Here is a 21,653-nt window from a genome sequence, read left to right on the forward strand (position 1 = left end):
CTTTCCGTGTTTTATGTCGCCCCTATTATCTATTCTCTACTGGCAGCACTCTCTCAACAACCAGAAATAAACACATTTTCTTCCATTTTTCAAAATTACAAGAGTTACACTGATTGCTTCCCCAAGACTAATCTTTCTTCTACCATTTCACATATCCTTCATTCCTAAAACAGTTTTTTTTATGAATACCCCAAACACGAAAGGTATCAAAACCTATAGTACTTAGTACCGTGCATGGGTTGAAGGTTGGGGGGGAGGGGGGTTCCGGAAACTTTGCTCTAGAGACTAAACATGGGTTTCACCACTTCAAGTCGTTAAAAATTAAAATATAATGTATAAGCATAATATGAAATTTATGTAAGATTTGAATCTTATGACATGAAATCTTTACAGGCAGTTTCCAAATTCTTCTCAAATGCTTGGCAGGCCCTTTCTATTTGGAATAAGGTTTGCTGACATGTTCCCCCCCCCCCCCCAGAGTACTAGACAGAAGCTGCCATTGTCCTCTTTCTAATCAAATCTTTTCTCTTGATAGGTTCTCTAGATCCAACTTATTCAACAGCTCAATGTAGATATATTGTTCTCTGTAGACTGTCAATACCTCAAGGAAACTGATGCCATTCTGTTTTTTAATCTATGGATTTGTGTACAGGTTTTTTTGTTTGATTCTTGATGTAAATGTGACTCATTTTGTTATTTATGTATCTTTTTGATCTGACGGTCTTGACCAAACTGGATATGTTGTCTTGAGCAAATTATGCATTTGTGTGGAACTACAAATAAACAGATATTTATTTACTTAGTTCATAAATCTGTACTTAATGTGCAGGTTTAGTGCGAGTTAACATATTTTATCTGCTTAATGTGAGTGAACATATTTTTTAAGAATTAAACATATTACTTTTTATCCCAACCTGATAATTGCAAAAATTGATTTTTTTTTTTAAGACTAAATACTTAATTTGTTCTAGTTTTTACCTAAAACCATATTGAATTTTTATGTAGCATTTTATATCAGGTGTGTATTCTCTGTGAACAAGACATGAATTTAAAGCTTGGATTGGCCTCAGCCTTTAATGGATTTTTAATTTCATTTCAAAACCTTAAGTTCCCTGCTGTAGAATGTGTTTACTTAAATTTATATAAATTAATATTGCAGTCTAAGCTCTAAATAACAACCCCCAGCGGAATGAGAAAACTGTTGTTATATCTTGGCCCAACCACATAGGATGTTAAAAAGAGGGATGCTATAAAGAGCAGCCCTCTTTTTAGCATCCCACAGTTATAATGTCCACAGTATAACCTTTTTTCCCTTGTATTATTGTTGTTTGGCATTTAATAATGTAATCTTATTTGGTATCATCAATAATTGAATAGATTAGAATATTTTTAAATTCTGTTTGTTTTACTCTTAAATTATAATTGCACACTTTATTTTATATTAGTGATAAAGAGCTTTCCCTCTCCCCTTTCCTGGATTTTTTTTTTTTTTTATTTTTTAATGACGAAGTCTGAAACATTGACTAATGAAGTATTTTTTCAGAAGTTTAAACGCAGTGAAGCAAAAATCAGTAAAAATAGCAATTGTATTGTATACACTTTCCTTTAAAATGAAATAACTAGGTAAGAAGTTAGTTTTTTTTTTTTTTTTTTTTTTTTTGCTTTTTCTTTATCTAATGATAGATAATATAGGGTCCCTGCTTAATATTACTCTATTCGATATAGTTTTGTTTTATATCACTGAAATGCAATTTTTTGTAATTGCATTTTTGATGCTCAAATACACTATTCAAAGTAGTGACCTCCTTAATTGTAGCTGAAATATCACCAAGCATTCCTTTTAATAAATTAATAGTTATTTATGCATGGAACACCAAATTCTTTCTATATGCTGTGTAAATGAGAAATACTAGCAAGTACTGCAGGTAGACAGCAGCACTCACGATCATACTTAAAACAGTATGTCCATTCTACCAGTAATACTGATGACCATACAGTGGCTTACAACTACTGCCACACCTAACAAAGCTTTTGAAGTATTATGCTGTATTATTTCTCAATAATAGTGGCTATTAGCCTGGAACTTCCATATGCTGTTACTGTATATGCAGTGACATTGTGTGAAGCCAGAGATCATTGCTTTTGCTTAGCATAGATTTTTGGAATGTTAACTGCAGTTTAAGTGTTAATAAACCACCTAGGCAATTTTATTAGATAGAAAATTGACACTTTTTCCCAGAAAGAAAGGAAAAAAAAAAAAAAAAAAAAAAAACAAGCTATTATGGAAAATAAGTGAACAAGAGGATTTAATTTTCCCGCAACTACAGCTTAGTTGCTTTGGTAGCCTACCAAACTTGGAAAAACATAATTTCATATTTTTACTAAAGTTTCTAATATAAAATGTTAATTTGAACGTTTTTCTGATTCTGAATATTATATTTAAAAAATAGCATGATTATACAGCACTTGTGCAGAGAAATGTAGCATAGATGGACTGTTCACTTCAGCTGTGTGTAACAAGCTCTTGTGGTTCCAGTTCAAAATTTGATACTGTATGCCACTGCTTCAGTTTGTGTTTTACTTTTGATCATAACTTCATGATGATTTTTTGACAGCTGGAAACCTAGTCTATTACAATATTCTGCATATTATCAAGTAACTATTGAAAAATGTTTTTTATTTTTTTAAAATTTAGTGTATTTTTTCAGGCTACATTGGTAGTGTACACTTAACTTTTTTTTTTTTTTAAGTCTGTATATTAAAAGAGTTCAACAGAACTTGTCATATATGAATATGTGTGTAGTTACTGTACTGTAAATAGTTTTTTCCTTGATAAAATGGTACCTGCTAGCTTGCCTCCACTAAACAGTGCAAAAATGCAGATGTTCCTTTCTGCATGTGCTTTTACCATGCTCAGGTACCTAATTATGGGGGTGGGATGTGCAAAAGTAGACATTTTCTTTGACAATTAAGTGAGCTAACCAGTCTAGTGATTATACAAAGGGTCGGTGTTTTGAAGAGCCACTTAGCCAGAAAATATTTTTAAGATTATAAGAAATTGTTTATAAAAAAAAAAATTATGCCTGTCAATGCCCCCCCCCAGGGGTGTATGTCCTTGAATGAAATTGTTAAGGTCTTTTATACACACTTTTTTCCACATAAGTTTTCATGTTTATTATTATTAGAAATAAACATAATAATACATGATTGGAAATTTTGAAAAATGAATGCATGTTAACATAGTATAGCTTTTTACAAACAAGGTTACAAATATTAATTACAAAATAGATTCTTCTGATGGAATAAAGATTTCCCTGGAAAAATGATTACATGTGCATACAGTTTTATTTACTTTATTACTGTATTTGGTGTTGCAACTCCCTGATGAATATTATATCTGATTAAAAGAGTGCAGAATATGTTTTTATAGGTTAGCTTGGCTGACTGCAAAAGCAGCGTAATTTCCTAAGTTTTGATAAAATGAAAGACTTATCTTTTCTTTTTTCATGCTTGGGTATTTTTTCCTATGGAACCACGGTCTTATCCTCTGCATTTTACATGCTTAAATGTGTATTTATTTTTTTTATTTATTTATTTTTTGCAGTTTCATCAGATCACTTTTCTGTCTGGTGAAACTTTTTCCATAATCGATATACAATTCTTATGCACAAATGTGAAAGTGTTATGTATTCAATTTCAGTTGCTGCTTCAATTATTTTTTTTAAAATTAAAATGGTTATAAAAAAAATATTCCCGGTTGGTTTTAAACTTGGTGGCAAGAAATTATGACAGATGTTGTTACTAAGATATCTACTCATGTTAGTATCACTATGAGTAGGAAGGACCTGTGATTCAAGGAAGCAAGCTTATATAGCATCTGCAAAAAAAAAAAAACCATACCCATATTATCTGTCCATCCTATCCTAATAATTTGTGTAATCCTTCCTTAAATTTATTCAGCTAAGAGATACTGTTCAAGAATTAGACTGAAATAGATGTCAGATGAACTAATGACACTTTTTTTTTTTTTTTTTTTTTTATAAAAACCCCAAACACGAAAGGTTTCAAAACCTATAGTACTTAGTACTGTGCATGGGTTGAAGGAGAAGTATGGGGGGGGGGATGCCGGAAACTTTGCTCTAGAGACTAAACATGGGTTTCACCACTTCAAGCCTCTAATAAGCAAAGTGGTGGTATTTCACCGGTTGATGAAAATCATCTACCACGTACAACTTGTGGCAGCAAAGAAAAATACATGAGATGCATGTGAATTATTAGGCGATATAGAAGCCTATGATAGATATAAACTAGTTTGCAATCATGTCATAAAGGAGGATAGGCAGGAAGGCAGATTACAAGAAGTTCCTGGTAGAGAATGTAAATACTGACTTCTTTATTTATGTAAATACTAGAAGGAAGGGGATGAATCACTTGGTCCACTAGATATGAATGGTTTAACTGTTGATGATCCTGCTCAGGTTGCTGACAAACCAAACAGATACTTTGCATCTGTCTTCACATGAGGAATTTTTTGCGGATGGGAATGCTAGAAGTATATCACAGTCTAATAGGGAGATAAATGATTTTGCAATAAGAGAGGGGAAAGTGGAGAATAAATTGAAATAAATAACAAACAAGTGGTGGATGAGATTTGTCCAGTTACATTAAGAGAGGCATCAAAAGAGGTTAGCAAACCTTTATCCTTAATTACGAGAGTATCCTTGTTTGGGGGAGGTTCCCCTATAGACTGTAGATGGGTAAATGTCTCCCCAGTTCACAAAGGGGTGGGAAATCAAAGGGCAAAGTAAACAATGGACAGCAGTTCAGACTTGTAAGCTAGGCTTCTGTTCTTAGGGAAAATAAGTCACTGGTTAAAGAAGTAACGGGACTATCTGTGCTAGATAGGAATCTTGTCTGACCAATCTGATTGGATAATATAATGCAGTAACAGCGGAACTGGATACAAAATATGATTTTGGCATCATGTACTTTGATTGCAGAGAAGTCTAAATTACTATTAAAAGTTACTGTTATGCATGAAAGAGTGCTGTATAAACTGAAGTAGTATCCATACTCAAGTTGAGGTATAATCATAAGGCAGATTATGAGTATAATGGTTGGAATAAAGGAAAGTGAGAGAACAAAGGAGTAGTCCTAGTTTTCTGGAAACCAGGAACCTAACAATAGTACTTGAACTTAGCTCCAAAATCTGAAAGATATAATTGACATTAGTGCTTACAATACATGTCAAAATCTTAATACCGGTATTCCAAAAACAAATGTTTTTCTCAATAAATTTTGATGACAATTAGGTGCAATAAAGTAAGAAAAAAAACAAGTACTGTAATTACTTGAATTCATGTTTTAAATAAACTTTTTTTACAATAATAAATATTCTGAAAAAAATCATTAAAATACAGTTATTCTAAAAACAAAAAAAATACATATTGTTACTGCAACGTTTAATTTAGTTACGTTTAAGCATCCATGCTATCTGTCTGAATAAAGCGAGCTCTTAAGAAACATAAGCAATCAATAGTATGATGGGTAAGTTGAACTAAAGTCAGTAGTGGAGGAACGGGACTTGGTAGTTACGATATGGTCAGGCATGAAGTTGTCCGAGAATTGTGGACAGGTTGCAATGTTGCATGTTGTCCTATCGATGACTTATCAAACATTTGCTAGTAGAGATAACGACCTCATAATCACATAAAGGTGATTTTGTAACCTTTATTTGATTAAATTATAACCAATTATTTTTTTTTTTTAAATTAGTACCGAAAAACCGTTTTTTTTTTTTTGTATCAATACCGGAAAAAAATTACCAGGATCCCGGTATTGTAAGCCCTAATTGACACTCCTAAAATAAATGATGTATGACAATTGATAAGTATGTAGCAGTGCTAAGTTCAGCAGTAGAAGAGATTTGATTGAGGCATTTTATGACTTTGATTGGATTGGGCTAGCAAAATATTGATGACATCCATACTCTTGCTCAGATAACACATAAGGGGGCATAAATTTAATTGAGGAAGGATGATTGCAGGAGAGATGTGTAGAAATTCTTTCAGCCAACTTAGTTGGAAGAATTAGACAAATTATTAGATGGGATGCAGATGATGTCAGAATTGGCTAATGCTGCTTTCTTGCATCATTTGCTATTACTAATATAAAAATTACCTTTTCCTACCAAATTGTACTGTTATACAGTACAGTATCTGTGGAAAGAGCCACAGTCCTCTGGGCCTCTTTTTTTTTTTTTCAGGTGGCATATGAGCAAATACAAACAAATGAAAATTGCTGTTGGTGCCTTACAAATAACAGTCTAAAAATTTTAGAATGTTTGCTATTCAGTTTTAAATAAAGGCATTTGGTGAATCATTACTTCAGTCTAAATTACTGTGGGATTCAGAAACCTAGAAACTCCTGATTAATCCATCGCTCATTAGCAGTGATCACTAATTTTGTTCACAAATAGTAGTGAGTTTATCACGGTGGCTAATGTCTTCTGCTAACATTTTCTGACAACAGGTTTGTGATATGAAGACAGTGTGAAGATATAACACCTCTCCCATAACATATAAAACAGGAGCACAAGGGCTAATTTTTTTTTTTTTTTTTTTTTTTGTTTCATAAATAAAAATGTTAAGTGATTTTTATGGCCCAGAATTTATACTTATTCGTACATTTCTTACAGTGAAATATCAGCTCTTTGCACTTCATCACAGATATTTGGTAGTACTGTGATTTTTTTATATTATTTTATTTATTTATTTATTTTTTTTTTTTTGAAGTTATATAATATTAAAGTAAGAATTCAAGATTCTGAAAGAGGAACATTTCAGGTGGGACTATGTAGGCCTATATATTATAGTATAAGACATGCATTTTATACTCTCTGCAAGTTTATATTTACTTGGAAACCTGGGTAACTAAATGCGAGACAAGTTATTCTGTTTGATAATAATAGAAGAGGTACAAACTTAGGGCAGTATCCAATTAAAAAAAGAATCTGGCTTCTTGCCAAGTGATAAAGAAGACTGTCCTCTCTTATTCTTTTAACATTAGCTAGGCTTGCATAAATCTGATTATTTTGTGTAACTAAGTATTTTAAAAATTACTAGTGGAATTAATAGTGTAAATGACTTTTTACTTAGGTTGGTTACTAGATACATTACATTCATAGTAAGAATCTGATTTATGTTACATTCTGAAGCAAAGAACAGTAACTAACAAGGAGAAAAAATGTATATATGTGTGTGTGCATGCATACATACCCTGGGTACAGTTGCCCCGTATTGTATGCTGTTTTACTAAGAACTACTATTCCCTCCCCCTACCTCATTTGGAAGGAAGGAGGGTTCCAGAGACGATCCAAAATGTGGCCTTAAAATTTTAGTGAATTTGGATTTCTGGGTAAGGTCTTTCTACTTTCTAGTATATTTCAGTAAAACTAAAATTTTCTTAATTTTCCTCCTAAATTAAAATACTTTTCTGTATTTCTAAGCCTTTATTTCTAAGCTCCACAACTAATGAGAAATTTCTATTGTTCTTTGTACATATGCTGTCTCTCACCCTCTGACCAATTAGTCATCCATCCATTTTAAAAATCTGTTTCAAGATATTAAAGTGGAGTCATTTTGAGATGTGAATGCTGTAAATCTTTGATTGTTCTCCCCCACAGGTTATACACATCACTAGCATAGAGTTGGGCATTGGTAAGGAGTTTCAAGGATTTTGCTGCTTCTAGCTGTAATGAGCATATTTAATTAGGGTGTTAATATTAGTTGAACTTTTTTTTATTTTCAGCTGTAATGCAAAAATTCATTTTGTCAATTTTGAATTCATATGTTATTTTTTATTATTAAGAGAATCTGAATTATTTGTTAAATGGAATATTTATGTCTAAGAAAAAAGTTAAGCAGCAGTTATTTCACCAACAGAGTAAATAGACATGTGCATGTATGTTATTTGTTTACTGTAGAAGGTCTTGAAAGTTTTAATTATGTACAGTACAAAAAAAAAAAAAAAAAATCAAGGCCCAAAATCTTAAAGGAAATCTAGTAATAATGATTTTTTTTTTTTTTTAGAAAGGCAGCTGAATTAAAGTATCACATTTAGCAGTGTAATATGAGGTCTTATACAGGATTGCTTGCTCAGTGCATGTTTGTTATTTTTTTGCTTTGGGTTAAAAACCAATTTAAGCCTACAACCAGAGGCGGATTTACCGGTGGGTGCCCTGGGCTCCGACTTCTGAAGGGCCCACGCAAAACCCCAACAAATTAGTTGAACATATTAGTTCAAAACTTTGATGATTATTATTATGCTATTATTAATTATATTATACATATATTATATTCAAATTTTATCGGAAATAAAACATTAATAGTACATAATATTTTTTATTTATTTTAAAAAATGGTTAACATGTATTTTTATTTTCCCTGTCTCTCTTTTTTTTTAAGGGGCCCAATATTTTCTTCTGCGTCCGGGGCCTCAACCGACCTTAATCCACTCCTGCCTACAACTTAAATCACTATTACATTGCAGTAACCTTTAAAAGAGCACACTGCAATAATTACTTTTAAAAGATCCTGTACATATCCCTTGACCACATTCACAACTTCTCTTGGTGGCAATGGCACGTTATACCTTCATGAGGCCCAAGGCAAAATGGAATTGGGGCACCATCTAAAGAAAAAAACTAATAAAGAACATTTTCAATTTCATTTTATTGTGACAACAAACAAATTGTATGACGGACATGAGAACTAAATATAAAATTTCATAAAAATCGGTAAACCGTTTTTGAAAAACGTAATTTTCTAATTAATCTTCAAATAAAGCTCATTGACCTTGGCAGTAGAAAGTTCAGTTTCTGATAAAAATCACTCAAAAATATTAGTAAAAAACAGCAGTGAGTTTTTGAAATAGTGATTTTGGGGTCCCCCCTCTGATCAGGGCCCTAGGTAGATGTCTTTTTTACCTATAGGATAATGTGGCACTGCTTGGTGGTCAGGATATCCAAGCAAGTAAGAGAAAGGACAGTGTGACTATATTAGTCATAACAGAGCAAATTGCCCCTTGATCAGACAGAGACCCAGTAACCTATCTTACTTTCTAAAGATCATTTCTCTTGTAATTATGTACATTAATTTTAAATTGAGAATTAAGTTACTTTTTTATTATACATTTATGCTCTGTTGCCGAATAGATGCATCCATATCCTTCCCGGTATTTCTGTATATCATTTTATTTTTAATTTCTTACATGCATAGTTTAACTTTTCTTATGATATTCCCTCTCTGTTGCCCCCCCCCCCCATTCAATTTTTTTTTACATTAAAATCATGGGGGCATTCTGCTATTTTGAATTTTCTGTTCTTTTCTGCATGTTTACATTGTTCTTAGTTTTCAAATAATCTTCCTGTCTTGCTAATGTAAATCACATCCCTCAGAAAAAAACTTGTCTTTTTTTAATGAAAAAAGACATTGAGCCTCAACCCCCAGTATAGAGATTAATAATAAAAATTCAGGTTTTGAGTCTCTCTCTCAAAAGTGTTTTGAAATTTTGGAATATTCCTGTGTTAGGCATCTTTGCTTCAGATATCCCACATTAAGATTTTCTTAAAGTTTCTGCCAGCAAGTCTACACTGATTGTTATTAGACATTGGTAATATGCTAAAAAACAGGCAGAATATATATGCAATAAAATATACAAAAATATGCACCAAAATTTTGTATGCAATAACTTTACATTTATTAATGGTTTATTATAATTAATTGCATTACAATTTCTTCATATTCAGCATTTAAAAGTAACAAATCATTAATGAAAGTCCTAGAACAAGGCTCATTTTATAACTCTGGCCCCCTTGCAGGTAGCACAGTGGATATAACTGCCCTCTCCACACCAGGTGGAAAATTGTATAGTTTGAATCCTGTCACTGGCATGAGGAACTTTTATGGGTTTTTTTTTTTTTTTTTTTGTTTTCAGTGTGGCTGAGGTAGTCCATGTTGCATTGTTTTATCTTCCAGAAGTTTTGGTTTTTCATCCAGCAAACAGGAAAATTGACCACAGAATACATGCAATTTATGCTTCATAGCCTTAGTTGCTTTGGCACTTAATACATACATAACTTGCACTTGGAATTACCTTTGTTACATTAAAAAATATTTGTATTTTTCAATATTGTCCACTGAATATCTAGGGCATTTTTCATCCCATATGGGTTTTTTTTTTTTTTTTTGTTTTCAGTGTGGCTGAGGTAGTCCATGTTGCATTGTTTTATCTTCCAGAAGTTTTGGTTTTTCATCCAGCAAACAGGAAAATTGACCACAGAATACATGCAATTTATGCTTCATAGCCTTAGTTGCTTTGGCACTTAATACATACATAACTTGCACTTGGAATTACCTTTGTTACATTAAAAAATATTTGTATTTTTCAATATTGTCCACTGAATATCTAGGGCATTTTTCATCCCAATTCATTTTAAAAGTGGAAAAAATATTTCCACATCAGCAGGATGCAACTGGACTGAATTTAAAAATGTTGAGCCTTTGGTGCCTCTCCTTGAAGTTCCTCTTCATTTCCATTGACAGTCATTTATTTTGCCTAAAATCTGAAATTTAGTTCTTTCTTAAAACTTTATCAAAAGTTTTTTTTTCTTATTTTCTCCCCTACGTCTCCTGTGATGGCTGAAAGTTAAATTTATAACTGGACCTTATCTACCTCATTGGTTATGCTGCTCCAAGAAAGTTCCCATCCTACAAATTCAGTTACGGAATTAAGCAGTCAAGCAAAAATGAAAAAGCAAATGTGTTATATCCAAACTTCAAATAACTTCAGCATCCACACTATCAAAAGCACCAACTTTTTTTTATAGAATCATAATTTTTGACATAACCTAATGCTGAACTTTAGCCTGTTCCCCACCTTATCAAAGTAGACGCTGGTGGAAGAGAAAGACCAGTCTGCACATCTCTGAAAATAGCTATAGTGACTTTTATGAAGTTTTTTTTCGATAATTGACTTAATTACCAAATTTCTCCTGCATTGTTTCTGCAAGCTTATGCAAGCCATGGGCTAATGTTGGGCCCATCATTGTTTTCTATGCTTATCAGTGATATTAATGAAGGTATATCAGGCCTAATGCCCAAGTTTGCAGACAATACGAAAGTTGGCAGGTTTGTTAGTGACAGTACACTACTGCAAAAAGATCTAGAAAAAGATGTGCTGAGAGGTGGCAACTGAACTTTAACAAATGCAAAGTACTGCATATGGGTAGTAGTAACCCCAGAGTAACGTACCAACTGTGTGGTACTACACTAAGGATGGCAGAGAATGAAAAAGACAGGGGTTAATTGTGTAGTCAGATTTGAAGTATTCTGCCAAAGCGCGCGAGGCGCCTCCGTAGCCAGGTGGGAAGGAGCAGCAGTGCGTAGCACACGCTTCTTGATTAGACCGGGGTTCGAGCCCGTCACCACCAAATACGGAGGATGCGGAAAGGTTAAGGAATGACCACCGCATATCCTGGAGCAATATGGCCTTAGTTGCTAATGCTCCTAAAAACCAAACAACAACAACCTGCCAAAGCGCCTCATGGGGTCTTGTCAATGATATATAGGAATTTTGCTAGCAGGGATAAGGAGGTGAAAGGTCAAAGTTGCTGGAACTTCCACCTATTGTTTTGAAGTTGATAGCTTAAATGAATGCAAGGAAGAACTGGACAAACTTGAAACGATTGGAAGGGCGAAATGGAAAGTTTTTTTTTTTTTTTTTGTCTGAAGCTCTATAAGCTTGCTTTCTTGCATCATGTTTCTCTATTAATGCTAATAAGCATTTAATGTTGATCATTTTTGGATAGAAAACCTGTAATGCAGAATTTTCTTTTATCATATAAGAAGCAGCATAAATAATAAATAACAAAAATGCAGACTTGTTTGGTTGAAATTGTAGACTTTTTTTTTTTTTTCAATATAAAAGGGGAAAAAAAAAAAAAAAAAGTCTGCAATTTCAGCCATCCCTGGAAATATAGAGAAAAAATAAGAAATAAATTCGATTGCTTTAAGAAAAACTGTTTCATATTTTAATGCACAGAGCTTATTTTGATAAGTTGGGGGAACATGGTTATGCACACCACTGTGTTATAACACCCATGGATAACACCCATGGGTATCTGCTATTCACCAGTAGACATTGAAATTTTGAAAGAAAATTCCAGTTGCCTATTTTTTTTTTTTTTTTTTTTTTGTTAAATATGAAAACAGGACTGTTGTTACACATTCAAAGGATGTACTTTCATCCAAAGTTGTTCACAGCACAAGAATGAAAAGAAAACACCCACAACATGTTTTTCCATGCTAATGTTATTATAATATTATGATGGATTCATGGTTTGAAATAATGTTTTTCCAAATTTAATGTCTGAAAAACTGATCAAATTAACAAAATATGTGGTGTTGCTAGTAATATTCATATTATATATGTGTATATATATACTAATGATTAAAATGGCCACAATATGCAAATCCATTGTCTCTAATTTTTATTGAGAAATGAACAAACTGACAAAATATGATAATAAAATTACTATCAAAAATTGTTATGAAAACTTGATACCACTCCTTTAATATGGCCACAACTAATGTTTGCACTATGTTGCTCTCACTAATTTCCAATGAAACAGTTAAATGATGAACGCTTGTGATGTTTTTTTTACCTCTTTAATTGAAGTCCCCTCCTATTTCATTTCTAGCACTGATGTGAAAACCTCTATGTAAACAAACTATGGACTTTGGGTATCCCCATAACCAGAAATCCTCTGGTGTTCAAGTCTGGAGTGTGTGGCAACCACATGCACAGAAAGTAATGGTAAATTTTTACTTCCAGGAAACTACATTAAGGATCTCATTGATTTGTCAGGCAGTGTACTGGAGCATTTTTTTGCTGTGGAATAGATTACCTTGAAGATAACCCATTGCCTTTTAGTCTTGCAGAATGTGTATGATTTGGGTAGAAAATGTTTGACAAAAGTACTGTGCTATCGTGATAGTATATGTTTTTGGTTCTCTAGTTTCTCAAAAAAAAAAAAAAAAAAAAAAAAGACTAAATGAATCCAAACCGTCACCCTTGCACAATGGAATGTGGATTTGGCTCTGAACAAATGAAACTAAGTATGCTGCAATTCATCAACAGTTTATTGGACTGTTTCTCATCCTTTGGCAAGAAATTGTAATGTGAAGTCAAGTTACATAATGTAGTTATCTGCTTAAAGCTTGAGCCTGGGAGATCCTGTACAGAAACATGCCAAGTATTTTTATTTTATTTTTTTTTTTATGAAGATCCTTCCGTACTGTAGATAAAGGCACCTCCAATTGATGAGAAATAGCACATTAGCTAGCAGCATCCAGTGGCTTTCTGCTTTTCTATTGCAAAACACTTCAATAGCACTGCACTATGTAGAGTTCACTCAAATATATATGGGGTTCAGATGATTGCTTTGGTTTTGTTGGGGTAAAAACTACCAACCCCGGGGGTTCACATCTGGTGAGTATGGGCTTGGCGCACCCAGGGTCCTGAGCTGGATATCATCATTCTTCATTTTCTTGGTGATTCCCTTCTGCTTTTGACTCTCTCTCTCTCTCTCTCTCAGGGATATTTATATTTTATTACCTTAGACTTGGCGCATGATAGCCTTTGATGCTGATGTGCCATTAAACTTCCAATAACCAACCAACCAACCTCTCAGGGTAACTTGGGAATTTTTTTTTTTTTCCTGGTGCAGCATAAGCCTCAGGCTTCCTTGCACCATATGGCTAATAATAATAATAAAATTATATTTCCACAATGAAGCAAATGTAACTCAAGCTAATGAGAAAGCTGGGCTTGCTTCACACAACTAGTAAGTGTAATAAAATACAGTATTATAATATCTAATGCTTTTTATTTCATAATGCAACATGTTTTCATAAAATTCTGGCAGCTTAGGCAACTATACATATTTCTTAAGAGTTTAACAGACAATTCACTGAAAAAGGTCTGTATTCAACCAAGGTTTTACTGTGATGTGTCAGAGAACAGTATAGTAGCATTCTTTCTACATGCCTAATAAAAGTTTCCCCCCCCTTCTATTAGAAAATGTGATTCTGTTAATATAAAATTTAGTTATTTTTTTTGCGATTTGTACTTTTATCCTGGTGCAAGGTTTTTCTAGCAGTTGGTTTGTTTGTGGCCTTTAATCTACATAAAGTGCCACTAATTAAATAGGTTAAAATGCATGTCCCCCCCTCTCTCTCTCTCCCTCTCTCTTTCTCTCTCTCTCTCTCTTAGAATTGTTATGGTTTTGGTGCATTAACACGAATAGTAACTAATAAAAAAAAAAAAAAAAAATTCCATATGCAAAGGTTACAGGTCACTAACTGTTGTAGAGGGTGTTGTCTGAACATAGCAGTAATAAGCCAAGATATTTGATATTCTGATGTCAAAGAATGAACAGAATATTCTATTACATTTTTTAAAAAAAAAAGTTTAATTAGAAAAACAGTGATAATATAGTATTTAGCTAATAAAACAAACAACAAAAAAGTTACTTCAAATAAAAATGCATGAGAAAATGCACAATATGGAACTATGAGAAATCTAGTTTAAATATTTTGGATAATTAACACCTTGCTGTGTTATTATTTCCTAAATTAGAAATATATATAAAAATTAGAAATGTTTTCTTTAGTTTTATATAAGATTTTTCCAGGTAATTTTTTTCTTTTAATTATAGGTACCATTACTGAAGATGGCTACAACAACCACAATAGAAACTGTTACAGTAGTAAGGCCATTAAAGGCATGTTTAGCAGTATTATATAATTTTATAATTATTAATTTCTTATAACCACTGTAAACTCTGAAATCCAACATTTTCAAGCTGGAAATATTAATGAAATAATCTGACACTTGTATTAATTATTGCATTTGTCTTTAAGAATCCATGCAAAAAAGAGTGACATTTCTTTCTTTATAAGATGCATTCTCTTAAGACTATCTTGTCCTTTAATGTTTTTATGACCAGCAGGATTTAAACGCCATAGATAATCCAATGGCCTTAATTCTTGCAGCAGAACAAACTTGCCTTTGCAATGAGTTGCACTGTTTCATTTTACTACTCTCAAACAGATAGCCTCGCCAAAAGGTTAATTGGCTATTTGTTAAAAGCTGTAACTGCAGTGATGGCCTGCTTGAGGACTAACTTGTCCCTCATTAGATAGTAGGTGATCTGTAGCAGCAGCACACAAAAAACAAAACACTAAGAAGTTTTCATGTGCACTGTCATGCTGTATATGAAATATCAGTTTTCAAAGTTATAATATAGCTAAAGCTCTGTTGAAAGTAGTGCAGTACTAGGGGGAGAACTCATTACAAAAAAAAAAAAAAATTGTTCTGAGAATTGAAACCATTGCATTATCCATAAAGCCTGAATCTTGCTGCCTGCAAAAATAAATGCAAGGGAGGATAGTTATTATAAATGTTTACAGATGTAAATAAGTTCAGTTGTTTGTGCTTAATAATTATTTAAATGGGCTCCTCTAAAACTGTTCAACCACTAGATATACCTCTCTACAGTCTGGAAAATTTTAAAATCTGGCACCTCTCAGTCCCACAGGATGTCAGATTGTAGGGAATTTACCATATATGAATGTTGTATCAAGTAACATTTTATACATTTTTTTTTTTTTTTTTTTTATCAATATTTTTGTAGTCTTATGTTAAGCTTTATAGACTTTTTTTTTTTTTTTTTTTTATATAGATGAATAGTAATACAGAAAACTGTGTTGTGGATTTGAACTAAAGAAGTTCAACAGATAGAATATTATGTGCACAAGTGTGTTCATGTGCCAGAATAACTGACAGAGAGACTACTCCCTCTGTATGAGATTGATTGACTGACTACAATGACAATTGAAAATGACTTCAGGAATTCCTCCAGTCTACATGACTCAAACCCAAACCTCTCCAAATGAGTGATAGGTGGCAAGTTACTAGTCCTTGAAGCACTGTAGAGGATTGGCCACTGTGCTTCAAGGACTAGTTATTAGTGAAGGCCCTAAGGTTTCAGTGCTGTCTCTTAGTATTTTTATATATTTATTGACAATATTGATGAAAGCATATGTTTAATGTCCAAGTTTGCTAATGATATAAAGGTTGGCAGGGTGGTTAATGGCAGGAATCACAGTGTACTACTGCAACAAGACCTAGAAAAACTAGGCTGGTGGGCTGAGAAGTGGAAATGGAAGTATAACATTGATAAATGCAGTGTGTTACATTTAGGTAGCAGTAGCTTCAGAATAACTTACCACTTGGTATCTTTTTCTGAATAAAAAATACCTGGGGTAAATTGTACAGTTTGACAGAAGTTCTGCAAGTAGTGCAGACATACTGCTAGCCAGCTCATGGGGAGTTCTGTCAAGCAGTGAGAAGGTGATTATCCAGCTGTATTATTGCAATCATTGACCTGTAATGTTTTGGCCATATTGTGAGTATTGCACACTGGTCTGGACGACTGAGAAGGATAAGGATCTGAATGGTGCAGAGAAGAGCAACACAATTTGTCAGGGGTACAAAGGTATACTCTTACCAAGAAATAAATGTTTTGTGAATTGCAGAGTCTGAAACTAGTGCCTGTAATGAAACCTTATTTGACGTATTTAATGCTTTAAATTAATTGAAAAAACTAAATGCTGTTGGCATTGTACTCATTCTTGGACAATGCACATAAGGGGATATAGATTTAAATTGAAGGATGATTGCAGGACAGATGTATTAAAATTTGCGTTCAGCAGAGAGTGATTGATCATTCACACTTTTATCTGGTGTTGAAAGTGCATCGCTTGAATAAATTTAATACTCTGTGCATACTTGGTGGTAAATATACTAATTTCTAGGTGGTAGATGACTCTCATCAACTGGTGCAATACCACCACTTTGCTTATTAGAGGCTTGAAGTGGTGGAACCCATGTTTACTCTCGAAAGCTAAGTTACAGTCAACCCTTCCCTATCTCTTCCATCATGCAGTGTGATTGATGACTTTTGAGGTTATGATGAACATCATGGCAAGATACAATATTCCTTACATTTTGAGGGTGCAGCTCTAAAACGGTGTTTGCACGCCGGCCACTAGTTAGTACACCGGATCGAACCTATTGTTAACTCTCTAGGTGGCTTCCGGATCAGCTATTGTATAATCTTGCTACCTCTACTCTGCCAGATAGTGAATAGAGGGAGTCCAAGTAGTGTGTATGCGGGGAGCATTGTCGAGGCCACGTTATGTCAAGGATCTGGGTATATTCTTACCATGTGTATGCCATATCCAAAAATTCCATTACTTCATACAGCATGTCCCACCCACTTTTCTTACTATCGAATACACCATGAATTGTCAAACTAATAGAGCAAGCTTATCTGCGAAAATATCTAAACCTCCCAAGCACTTCCTAATTCATTTCACAAATATATGTGGTCTCAATTCTAATCTCAACGATGTCCATTTCCACTTGCAGTCTGCCAAATCCCATGCACTTTTTCTGACAGAATTTGAGTTATCGGTTGTTTCAACTATTGCTCATCTGAGATGCCCAAATTATTCACTGTATGATTCCTTTCACCTCAAAGGTGCATACTTGTGCATATGTCCGTTCTGATATTCCCTGTCAGAGACTTGGCAATTTGGAATCTCCTCTCTTTGATCTTCTCTGGCTTAAAATCTCTCTACCTCGTTGTCAAATTCATCTGTTGTCTCTACCGTTCTCCCAACTCCACTAATCACTTGGAGCTCTTTGACTTCCTCTCTTTGCAACTTTACTTTATCCAGTCCAATTTTCCTAACAGTGAGGTAATTTTCCTTGGTGATTTTAATGTTCACAACTCCAGCTGGCTTCTGTTTTCTAGTCACACCGATACAGCTGGTCGAGATGGTGAGGCTTTTGCAATTACTAATGACTTTGCACAGATTGTTCATTTACCTACAAGAATACCGGACAATCCTAATCATATAGCCAACACGCTTGATCTTTTTCTCACAAACAACCCTTCTAAGTACACGGTCGAAGTGAGAGGTCCTTTAGGCACTTCAGATCACAACTTGGTGATTGTCTCTTCTCCAATGGAGCCTTTATCTCATGGCTATTCCCAACCTCGTGTTGTTTGGCATTACAAGAATGCAAAATGGGATGTCCTGCAAGATTTCTTTTCCTTGGTCGGATTACTGTTTCAAAACTTCTGATGTCAATGTTTGCTCAGATCGTGTCAATGTAATTATTCTTGCAGGAATGGAATCCTTTATCCCATACTCCACTTTAAAATCTCATCCTTTATCTAAACCTTGATTTTCCAAGGTTTAGATAAAGGCTGTTCAAGAGAAGAATGTTGCATATCGTAATTGGCTTGTTTCTAATTCTTCAGTTTCATTTTCTGCACCAAAGCTTGCAACAATTGTAAAGCAGTTATTAATCAGTCCAAACTAGAGTTTGAACAGGCTAAGAGTAGAAAACTTGCTTCTTGCCCTAATGGTAGCCGAGCATTCTGGTCTCTTGCCAAAGCTATTGTTCGCAACTTTGGTCATCTCTGCTCCCACCTCTGTCCAAACCAGATGGTTCTGTTATCACTTCAGCCAAGGATAAAGCTGACTTGCTAGCATCCCATTTTTCTTCCAGATCATGTATTAATGATGTTGGCAAAACACCTCCCACCATTCCCAACACGCTCCATTCAATGCCTCCTGTGGTCTTCTGTCAAAAGGATGTTAGAAGGATTTTGATGAATCTTGATGCTAAGAAAGCTCCAGGTCCCGATGGTATTTCTTCACTTGTTCTCAAAACCTGTGCTCCTGAACTTACTCCTATTCTTTGCTGCCTTTTTTCACTTTCTTATTCCGAAGGTGTTTTTCCCTGCTTGGAAATTTGCTTATATCCAGCCAGTTCCTAAAAAGGGTGACAAATCCTTCCCATCCAATAATCGTCCCATTGCAATTACTTCCACTCTTTCTAAAGTAATGGAGAAATCAATTAACCGCCAACTCTTAAACTACCTAGAAATCTTCCGTCTGAACAACGATCGCCAGTATGGATTCAGTCAGTGTTAATCCACTGCTGATATTCTGGCTTATGTTATCCTTTTATGGACTAATTCAATGGAAAGGTTCGGTGAAACACAAGTAGTTGCTCTTGATATCTCAAAGGCTTTCAGTCTTGTTTGGCATAAAGATCTTCTAAACGAGCTTCCATCTTATGGTTTGCCAACTGTTTTTAGTAATTGGTTATCCAGTTTTCTCTCTGATCGCTCACTAAGGATGATGGTAGATGGCTCTCTGTCTTCTAACTTCTCCACTAATGCTCGTGTCCACCAAGGTTTAGTTCTTTCCCCCACTCTTTTCCTCTTGTATATTAATGACCTTCTTCCATTGACTGAAAATCCTATCCATAGTTTTGCCGATGGTAGCACATTGCATTCTACTTTCCATTTTGAGAAATCTTGCCCTGCTCAATCAGCTTCAACTTCTCGAAAATCTGCTACCAATTCCTTAAATGCCGATCTTCAGGTAATTCTCCAGTGGGGCAAAGACAACTTAGTTGATTTCAATCCTTCTAAAACTCAGTCTTGTCTTATATCTCACAAAAAGGATTCTTCTGCTCCTATGGTTATCTTTAGTGACACTCTGATTTCTAGGCAAAATGATATATCTCTTTTGGGGATTACCCTGACTTCTAGTCTCTCTTGGCACAAGCACATTACAAATATTGCTTCCTCTGCATCTAAAAAACTTGATTTTCTTTTTCGCTCTCGCCGATACTTCTCTTCTGAACAGCTGCTCACTCTGTATAAATCGCAAATCTGCCCTGCTATGGAATATTGTTCCCACATCTGGGGTGGTGCCCCCAAAACTGCTCTCAGGCTTCTTGATTCCATTCAGAAGATAGCAGTTAGTTCAATTAATGATTCATCTCTAACAGAGTCTCTCCACCCGCTGTCTCATAGACGTACTGTTTCTGTTGCATGCCTCTTCTACAGATATTTCCATGGGCACTGTTCTTCTGAATTGGCTTCTATAATTCCCGCTCTCTTTCAAAACAGTCCGAACACGTGCCGCCACCAGCCAACATCCATTTACTGTCCAACTTCAAACTCGCAGAACCAACTTTTCATCTTCCTCGTTTATTCATTCAACTGCCGTTTTCTGGAACAACCTTCCTTCATACGTATTTCCTAAAAATTACAGTCTACAGAAGTTCAAGTCCAATGTTAACAAATATCTCCTTTCGTCTTCTCAACCTCCAACCCAAGCACGGTACTAAGTACTATAGGTTCTAATAACTTTCGTGTTTGGGGTTTACATAAAAAAAAAAAAAAAAAAAAAAAAAAAACACTGAAACAATTCGAATTTAATAATTAAAATATCTGTTAAGGTTATGTCAAAGTAAATTTTAGTATTCCTTTATATTGGTTTGAGTTTTGGTCTGCATTATTATTTTGTTACTGAAGTTAGCCATTAACAAAAAAAAAAAAAAACACACACTTTCCTAAGCTTAATTAATGCAATTATTACAAAACAAGGATTTAAAATAGCAGTTCTTGCATCCACTTATTGAACCACACTGGCTTAGTGTTTATAGTGGCATTCTCAAATTGTTTATGCATGCTGGCTTCACATATTATTGCAGCATATGGCTTGTGTCCAGTTATTAAGCATGTGGGCTTTTTGATTAGCTTTCATCGATAGTAGCAGTAAAAACAGTGAAGATAATATCTAAATGGAGCTAGCAATAAATTGTATATGCAGACTGCATGTTTAAAGTGTTTTAGACAGGGGTTTTATTTAAAAAAAGTTTTTCAAAGTTGTGTTCATAATATATCAAAAATTAGACGGAATCAAAGACAACAGTTTTGAATTATTTCTTGCCAATTTTTGATGTTATAAAAGGGCTTACTTTTTTAGAGTATGCAGTTCAACTTAAAAAAATTATGTACCCAGTAGATTGTTAAAGATGGATTAGAGAAATTATTAGTGGGGTGGACAAATGATGTGGGTAGTTTTTGCTGATGCTGTTTGTTGACTTGCATCGTATATCATTACTCTTAATATTTACTGATGAGGCAGTATTAAGAGGGTCAGAAAACTGCTAATCTTTTGGAGATATGCAGACTGATAGTTCAGTGGCACAGGAATAATTGATTCATGGAGTGCTTTTTGTTGGGCCAGGCTGTGGCATAGCATAGTAATTAAATTTGAAGTGTTGGTTAAATCATCAAATTCAGACATTATAGGGATATCAGAACATAGTACCAGTCTTGCATAAAGGGATGCAGAATTGGAATATGGTGAGTGCAACATGTAGACAGGATGGGGGAGGATTATGCTCTTAGTTGAGAAGTGCAGATTCTGAAATGATATAGATCCACAATGGATACAGATCCATTTTCCTTTCAGTTACACAAAGTCATTTAGCTCCCCATTAGAGTTTGAAGGCTTCTAGCATCCCCTTGCCTAAAGAATTGCTCATGTGTGAATGTAGTTGAAAAATGCCTATTTAATTTGTCCATAACTTGACCAGGTTCATCAATGGTTAACCCATAGACATCATGTGGCCCAGTGTGATTCAGT

General features: G+C 34.2%; 1 protein-coding gene across 1 annotated transcript in view; it reads left to right on the top strand.

Moving 5' to 3' along the window:
* The window catches only part of LOC150076083 (transmembrane protein 47), a 258,710-nt gene that overhangs the window by 47,229 nt on the left and 189,828 nt on the right, over positions 1-21,653 (top strand). The window contains exon 2 of the mRNA XM_090387032.1: positions 14,780-14,845. Coding sequence (XP_090243158.1) covers positions 14,795-14,845 — 51 coding nt within the window. The 5' untranslated portion in view covers positions 14,780-14,794. The remainder of the gene's footprint in view (positions 1-14,779; positions 14,846-21,653) is intronic.

The sequence above is a fragment of the Mastigoproctus giganteus genome, chromosome 13 (genome assembly GCF_048544385.1).
Source record: "Mastigoproctus giganteus isolate SK-2022 chromosome 13, ASM4854438v1, whole genome shotgun sequence".
Taxonomy (NCBI): domain Eukaryota; kingdom Metazoa; phylum Arthropoda; class Arachnida; order Uropygi; family Thelyphonidae; genus Mastigoproctus; species Mastigoproctus giganteus.